Source organism: Arachis ipaensis, chromosome B02 (genome assembly GCF_000816755.2).
Source record: "Arachis ipaensis cultivar K30076 chromosome B02, Araip1.1, whole genome shotgun sequence".
In the NCBI taxonomy this organism is placed as follows: Eukaryota; Viridiplantae; Streptophyta; class Magnoliopsida; order Fabales; family Fabaceae; genus Arachis; species Arachis ipaensis.
Genome location: NC_029786.2, coordinates 85653918 through 85662727, shown reverse-complemented (window position 1 = coordinate 85662727; position 8810 = coordinate 85653918). Strand labels below are relative to the sequence as shown.

The 8810-nt window shown below is 36.4% G+C and overlaps 2 protein-coding genes across 2 annotated transcripts; both read right to left on the bottom strand.

Moving 5' to 3' along the window:
* LOC107627532 lies at positions 2172–2528 on the bottom strand. The gene has a single exon (XM_016330364.1). It carries the CDS (start codon positions 2526–2528, stop codon positions 2172–2174), a length of 357 nt encoding a protein of 118 aa, XP_016185850.1.
* Positions 4850–6259, bottom strand: LOC107627531. The gene has a single exon (XM_016330363.1). The coding sequence runs from the start codon at positions 6257–6259 to the stop codon at positions 4850–4852; it is 1410 nt and encodes a 469-aa protein (XP_016185849.1).

The window sequence follows — 8810 nt, the reverse complement described above, 5'->3', positions numbered from 1 at the left end:
TCGATAAATTTTGATCGTAAAAAAAATAATAAATAATAGATTTAATATAGGTTAATTAATCTATGTCGACTTCTCGAGACATGTCTATCTCTTGGTTATCATTCCTTTTCAATATAAGACAGAAAAATGCTAGGCTAGAATAATGTGACATCACTTATATAGTATAAACCGTTGAGATGAGAACGTTCTATTACTATATTTTACATATCTAACTACCATCATATATTTTGATTAATTTTTTTGGAAATTCCAATGTATAGACAAATACAATAATGTTATTTGATCTATGTAAACAAATCCATCTAATAGGATAATGTTTTGTTAAGATTAAGGTAAGATAAGGTAATTTAGTAATGATCTAAACAAACAGTCATTTACTCAAAACACTAGCATGCAATCATTTACATACTCGGCATGAAAAATTGGCCAACAATTGATAGATGAACCAACAAGAGTAATTATGTGCTAGTTATATGTAACTCTTCTAGAAATTTGTGCATGCCGCTGACATCGATGGAACCTATCACTATTATAAAAATGAGATTTAGCCATCAAATTTTAACTACGAACATTAAATCGTGATAAAAATAAATAAGTGTGTCTTTTATTTATTACAAAGAGTAAAGTATTGTTTTTGTCCCAAACGTTTGGGGTAAGTTTTATTTTTGTCCTTAACGTTTAAATCGTCCTATTTGTATCCTTAACGTTTATAAAAGTGATTCAATATTATCCTACTATCAATTATACTAACAAATCAGATTATATTTTTCAATTATTCTCACTTGAATGTATTTATTCTCAATTAGGTCTCACTTGGATGTGTTCGATTTTAATATTATACCCACTATTTATGTTTAGATTCAATTATATACCTAGAAAAGTAAATTATGTAAATGTTGTAGGAATTAGTTTCAACATTTGATGAGCTATTTTTCGGAGTAGATCATCAATTCTATCCCAAACATTTGTATTCTAACTTCAAGAAGAGATTTTTAAAACTCAAACTAAAGTGCTCATGATATGTAATTGACGGCAGGATAACATTGAATCACTTTTACAAACATTAGGGATACAAATAGGACGATTTAAATGTTAGGGACACAAATAAGATTTACTCCAAACGTTGGAGACAAAAACAATACTTTACTCTTTTACAAAATATTATAACAGTGACTAAAATTTAACATTTTTTCACAAACAGTATTTTCCGTAGCCTTTGCTACATCGCCTTAATAATAAAAGGTAGAAATCTCTTCAAACTAATTAGCGAAGCACTTAGGTTTGGTTTGTTAAAATTTTTCGCAGAGAATTTATACTTTTTAAAAGCACAAATACCTTGTTTTGTGTTTGGTAAATTAAAAGTTCATGTGTTTATGTTTAGGGATGTTGGTGGTGCGGTTTGAATCGGTTTTAAGTAAAAAATTTATCCGATCTGAACACTAATTTTATTTGCGGTACGGTTTGGATTGGATTGGATTTGCGGTTTTATAAATTAAAAAAATAAATATATATAACAAGTCCCAACATCAAATTTTAAATAACCAAAACATAATAAGTTTCAACAATATCTTAAAAAACTAGCAATAACATAACATTAGAAATAAAAATATATGCTAGTTAAAATAAATAAATAAAAATTTAATAAAATAATAATATTATAGCATATTGTGCGGTTTGGATTGGATTGGATCGGTTTTGAAAAGTATATTCGAAATTCGATCTGATCCATGCGGTTTGCAAAAAATAGAATACAATCAAATCCAAATTAATGCGGTTTTAATCAATTTTTGATTTGGATTAGATTGGATAAGCAGTTTAATTTGGATCGGTTTAGATTTGAACACCCATACTTATGCTTGCAGCTTTTAAAAGTTAGGGGTGTTTTTAAAAACATCTAAGAAAAATTTTTTTAAAGTTGACTTGTATTTATTAAAATTAAAAAGTCTAATATAATCTTATATAATAACAAATATTCAAAATTATCCTTATTAGTTATTAGCACAAAAAAAATAATTGTTCTTTATTATATATATATGTCTATTATAGTCTTTTTTTACTTTTATAAGCTATTTTATCAATCACAATTATGGTGTTTGTGCTTATCGAAAGCTATTTTTAGTTTTTTTTTTTTTTTTTAGATGACAAGGGGGGCAAACACCCCAAAAAGAAAACTAACTAGAACCCCTTAAAATTGGAGAACCAGACAAGTCACGCATAATCATCATAGCTGTATCTGGGGGAGCAACGTCAAATAGATGAAGGCCAAAGGGAAGATCATGGCCCTTCTTGGCAAGATTGTCGGCAGCAAAATTTGCTTCTCGAAGACAGTGAGACCAAGAGATATGTGGCACACGGCTGGCAAGGACAACAATGTCGTCAAGAAGCGGGGCACATGGGTGGGATGAATTATGTCCTTTCTTAATGAAGTTAACAGCAGCAATAGAATCAGACTCAACAACTAAGGAACTAATATTGTTGGCCACAGCAATTTGTAGACCGCGAACAATGCCCCATAGCTCAGCGTGCATAATAGAACAGCTTCCTAGATTACAGGTAAAATCTTTAATAAAGTGACCAAGATGATTCCTGAAAATACCTCCACAAGCCGCACTGCTACTCTGAGAAAGGCAAGATCCATCCACGTTGAGTTTGGTAACATTCTCCAACGGAGGTTGCCAAGTAATGAAACGTTCTTCAGTGATCCGAGGTGCACAGTTAAGAAGGTCAGACCTCGAGACTTTGATAATCTCATCAAACCGAGCTTTAACTTGATCCTTCTTACATGGGGAGATGTCATGTCGCCTTCGAAGATGAATTTGTTTTTGAAGAACCAAATGGAGGAGATGATAACACCAAAGAGGCAGCACCACTCATCATTTGACGTAAGGTTCTGGAGAAGCCAATCATGCAGATCAAGAAGAAAGAAGTTGTTTATGCCTGCTGCACGGATGAATGGGAGCCAGATGCCCACAGCAAATGGGCAGTCTCGGAGGACGTGTAGAGTAGTCTCATCGGTACATGAGCATCTTGGACAAGTTGCCTGAAGGGTGAGATGTCTTTTCCTTCTTTCCACGTTGGTGAGGATAGCATTGTGAGACACTAGCCAAAGAAAGATCCGAATGCGTTCTGGTCCTTTCCAGTGCCAGATCACGCTGTGTAATTTGCTAGCGATGCCTTCTTCTCCATTCAGCTTTTGGTATGTTGATTTAAGATCGAAAGAGCCGTTAGACGAAGGGTTCCAGGCAATTTGGTCTTCTTGCTTCCAAGGGGAGGGCGGGGAAATAGGAACAATCTTCTGGATAATCTCATCAGGCAGCCAAGTAGCGAGCCTATCATAATCCCAGCTACCTGAAATAGTTAAAAAATTCATAAGTTTGTCTTCCAAATTAATAGGCATACAAACCTGATTTGCATATGGCGCAAGAGAGCCAATATTTGGCACCCAATTATCGTTCCAAAAATTAATTTTGGAACCATCCCCAATACGCCAAATGTAGTTTTGCTGGACATTATCCCAAGACTTGCGTATGCCCTTCCAAAGATTTGATTCATTCATCCTCCTTTCCACCTTAGGAATAATATCGGTACCACAACCATATTTAGAGCGAAGGATTCTGGCCCACAGAGAGTCTCTTTTTTCAACAAGACCCCATCCAGCTTTAGTCATGAAGGCACAATTCATTTTTTCCGAGTGGCGAATCCCGAGTCCTCCCAGTTTTTTTTGGGAGCAGACTTTGTCCCAGTTAATAAGATGGATTTTCCTGGAGTTTTCTGAGTCCCCCCAAAGAAAGTTCCTGCATTTACGATCAATCAAATTACAAGTAGATGAAGGAAGTAAAGCAGATTGCATAGTATAATAAGGAATAGAAGATAGAACAGATTTTACCAGGGTACATCTCCCTACCAGGAAGAGAGAGGAAGCTTTCCAGCAATTTAGTCTGGAGTTGATCTTGTTGATAATATCACCATATGTATTATTAGAGACTTTTGAATGAAGGAGAGGGACACCCAAATACTTCCCAAGGTTATCAGTTCTGGAAAAATGAAGAAAGTTACTGATTTCATATCTAACATTGTGACCCACATTTCTAGAGAAGAAAATTCTAGTTTTCTCTTGGCTGATTTTTTGACCGGAGCTAACACAAAAAGCTTCCAAGCACCTATTGATAATATCGGCTTGCTCCAAATTCGCTTCTGCAAATAGAATGAGGTCATCAGTGAAGCAGAGATGAGAAATATTAGGAGCATCCCTTTTTAAGACAGATGGGTTCCAAAACCCATGCTGAACAGCTGCGCCGATGAGCTGAGACAAGCGCTTAATGCATAAAACAAAGATATACGGAGAAATGGGATCGCCTTGTCGAATTCCTCTAGTGGGCGTGAATTTGTCTAGCTCTTCTCCATTCCATAAAACTCTCATCTTAGCAGAGAAAATACAATAGTAAATCGAATGAATAATATGCTGAGGCAACCCAATGTCGGAGAGAGTATCGTAGATAAAACTCCACTTGAGTCTGTCATAGGCTTTTTCAAGGTCAATTTTGATAGCCATCCACCCTTTCGACCCCTTTTTGCTTCTCATAGAATGAATAATCTCCTGAGTAATAAATATATTATCCGTACTGTGCCTCCCGGGTACAAAACTGCACTGAGTGGGAGCAACTAATTTTTCCATGACTTTTCTTAGCCGATTAGCAAGAATTTTGTTAACAACTTTGTAGGATACGTTGCAAAGGCTAATAGGGCGCATTTGCTTGAGGCTCGTCACCTACTCTGTTTTTGGAATAAGAGTAATAAGGGTCTCATTTAATTCCTCAATTTTTTTCGGGATTAGCAAAAATTTGGTTCACTAAAGAGCACATGTCAGGACCAACACGATCCCACTGGCTTTGGTAGAAGATAGCCTGGAGACCATCCTACACAGAGCCTTAAAGCTCCCAATATGAAAAATAGCTTCATTAATATCCAACTCAGAAATGTTCCTGCCAACACTATACAAATCCTCTGCATTAAGCTGAGGAAAAGCATTATTAAGGACAAAGGGGTGATCGGGAAAAGAATCATTATATAGATCAGCATAAAAAGAAAAAGCCATATTTTCTAGAGCGTTATTATCAGTTATAAGGCTACCATTAGAGTCAAGGAGAGATGTCACCTTGTTTTTTCGACGTTTAATCATAGTTGACCCATGAAAGAACTTTGTGTTGCGATCGCCGAATTCAATCCATTTACACCTGGATTTCTGGTACCAGAGAAGTTCCTCCTGATTGAGCACATTTTTATATTCCTTCCAGAGATCAATTTGGAGCTTCTCAAGAAATTGATTACTGCCCTGAGAAAGGCTTGAAGTTATACCATTCAGTCGTTTGAGAAGAGTTATTTTTCTTTTGAAAATATCTCCAAAAACATCATAATTCCAATTTTTTAGAGAATTTTTGAAGCTTATTATACCATCAGACCAAGAATCCTGCACATTCCAAGAATTCTCAACCATTCTGTGAAAATCAGGGTGAGAAATCCAAGCAGCAACAAAACGGAAAGGTCTTCTGTGTCTATTGTAAGAGGCTTCAGTAGAGAGTTGGAGGCAGATGGCCGTGTGATCAGACTTGAAATTCGGTAAATGCTTAAGGCTAGCTTCGCGGAAGGCCAGCTGCCAGTCAAGGTTACACAGACCACGATCCAATCTCTCGACTAAATCACCCCTTCTCCAAGTGAAAAGCCAGCCCATATAACCTAAATCCACCAATCCACAATCAGAAACGCAACTTTGAAAGTCTGAGAAAGCTCCAGAATTAGCACTACGAGTACCCCCTTGTCTTTCATAATCATGAAGAAGAGCATTAAAATCTCCTAAGATGCACCAAGAAAGATTGATATTGGCTACCAGGGAACGGAGGAAAATCCAAAGGGATCTTCTATTTGGGCGTTGTGGGCTGCCATAAACAGCAGAGAGGAGCCAGGTAGCAGCATTATTACCGGTAAGCCTAAGATGAACAATTTGCTGATTATATTCTAAAATATCAACTTTCCAAGAACCCGAGTCCCATAGGCACCAAATTCCTCCCGAATGACCATTAGCTTCCACAATAAAGGAACTATCAAATCCAATTTTGTCACGAACAGCAGCCCCACGCGAACCACTTATATGAGTTTCAAGAAGAATAATGAAGTTTGCATTATACTCTCTTCTAATATCTCTAATAAGAGTAGGAAAAGTTTTCCCTCCAGCACCTCTACAATTCCAACTTATAATATTCATCACAAAACAAACAGAGAAGGGAGCATCACCAAGGACGAAAATCACGCTGAGGCTTGAGCTTGGGTTCTCAATTCGGACTTATCCGAGGAGTCAACCCCATTATTGGAGTTCTTCCATACAATGAGAGACTTCACATCGTCTGGAGGTCTCCCAACGTTTGCCCCTGACTTGTACCCTAACTCCATTGGCTTTGAAGAGGAACCAGTAGAAGGGGAAGCAATCATATGGTTAGAACGAATTGCATAGTCTTCAAATTGAATCTTTACCTTTTTTGCAGCAACATCAGTTTCGTATTGCTCCCGCCCTAACCGACGCATGTAATTCATAACGACACCCTCTATAGCTTCAACTTCAGGATCCTTAGATTTAGGAGCAGGGGTGGGAACGTTCTTAGGAGTTGCCACCGAAGAGGAGGATGGCTTGGTAGTGACTTTGGGGATGGACTTCACTAATTTCTCATTCTAGGCTAGCCCAACTTTATTAAATAAGAGTTTCTTGCCCATTTGGAGATTTTTGCCAGCACCTTGCTTTAGAACTTTTTTTTGAATGGGCTAGGAGTTTGCTTTCTCTTTTTGGGCCTTATTAGGAGAAGCCCAATTATTGGTAATACTTGGAGATTTGCCTTCTGCATGTGGTTCACCCTCCAACGTGATTAGTGCACTTTCTTCATGTAATGCATTGAATCTTGACCCATGTTCCTTTCCCTGATTAACTTCCTCATTAATAGACCTATGATTATAGAAAGAATCATGTCGTTGATTGCTTCCAGGATTATTCAGATTATTATTGCCATTTTTCCTTCTAAGTGGTCGTTTGACCATCATCCACGGCCCGAAACAAGGAGGATCTTGGTTATTGCTTGAAACGCTTTGATTGTGGGAATCATGAGACTTTCCATTTTGGTCCGCGGAATCAACGTGATTCTGATTATCATAATTGATATTCTCCTCTTCTCCATCAGCATTGACTTGGCTCGCCGGTTCTTCCACCGGAGTTTCATTACAACGATCTAGCCGGTGGCCATATTTTTCACAGGAGAAGCAGATTTGATACAAACCTTCATATTCAATATTTAGGACCTCGCCAAAGACAGAGATTTTGGGAACTAACTGCTTTCTCAGATCAATCTCGACACATATACGTGCAAAATGACCTCTAGAATGAATTAATGTAGTGCGATCGATCTTAAGCATGTGGCCAATAGTTGAAGCCACTCTCCAAAGAAATCTATGGTTATAGAGTTCGATCGGAAGGTTGGGAATACGAATCCAAACAGCAACTTTTCTGACTTCTTTCTCAGAAGATAAAAAGAAGGGTCTCCAACGTTGGACAATAAGATAGTGACCGGCAATCATCCAGGGACCTTCCATAAGGGCATGATTATAGTCACCTTCATCTGCAAAATAAACCAAGAAATAGTCACGATCCATGTCGATAACATTAATCTTACCTTTTTTAGCCCAATCACGTTGGAGGCGTTGCTCCATGAATCCTAAGCCTACTCGTTTGCCCAGAACTTTGACCATGAGAGCAGCACGCCAAGGTTTGCACCATTCATCGAATTCATCTTTGGATATTGGAATATTGGGACATGGATCAAAGGGCTTCTCCACTTGATCATCATTCTCAGTAGTCTTGTACCACTTGTCTTCTGGGTTTGGTTCATCTTCATCGATGGGATCAGCAACAAGGTCGTCACCCTTGACATTGGGTCCAGCAGGTTTGAGTAGGGACTCCTTGTAAGACACTTTGGTTATCATAGGAGTATCTCCATTCTGATGGTTAATATCCATCTCATCACTAGGTCGATTAAGATCAACATGATCTCTTGTTTTGACTTTCTTTGTGCTTCGTTGAACTAAATCTTCTTCTTGACGAGAAACCCTATTAGAGCTTTCCATCGAATTATTTTTAGTTTGATTTTACTAAACACAAGTACTGCAACTTTTAAAAAGTTGACTTTTCAAAAAATAAAAACTTTACCAAACTAAGCCTTAGTGATTTGGTAAGACTTTTTAAAAGCACATATATTTGGTAAATAAAAAAACTAATATACTTGTGCTTGCAGAGGCCTATGGGTGCTTTTGCAAATATCTAAGGAGAGCTTTTTAAAGTTGGTTTGTATTTATGAAAATTAAAAAGTTTAATATAATATCATATATTAATTAATATTTAAATTTAATTCTTATATTAATGTCTATTATAATATTTTTAAATTTAAAAATTATTTTATCGAACTTAATTTACTAAACATAGATACTACAATTTTTAAAGAATTATATTTTAAAAGCGAATTTTTGTAAACTATTTTTAAAAAGTAAAAATTTTACCAACTTAAGTTGTGTCAATCTAAAAGTCTAAAGACACTAAAACATTAAACATAAAATTACAACATAACTTAGACTTCAAAGCATAGTTGACAGAATCAAATCAGTGATCAAACCGATTAAACTATTGGTTTATTGGTTCAACCAATGAATCACTAGTTAAACTGGCAGAATCGATCCTACATAAATAAAAAATATAAAATAATAAAAAATTTTAAATTAAA

Coding starts and splice junctions, on each gene's coding strand:
- LOC107627532 (XM_016330364.1), bottom strand. CDS start 2,528: ATGCACGCTGAGCTATGGGGCATTGTTCGCGGTCTACAAATTGCTGTG.
- LOC107627531 (XM_016330363.1), bottom strand. CDS start 6,259: ATGAATATTATAAGTTGGAATTGTAGAGGTGCTGGAGGGAAAACTTTT.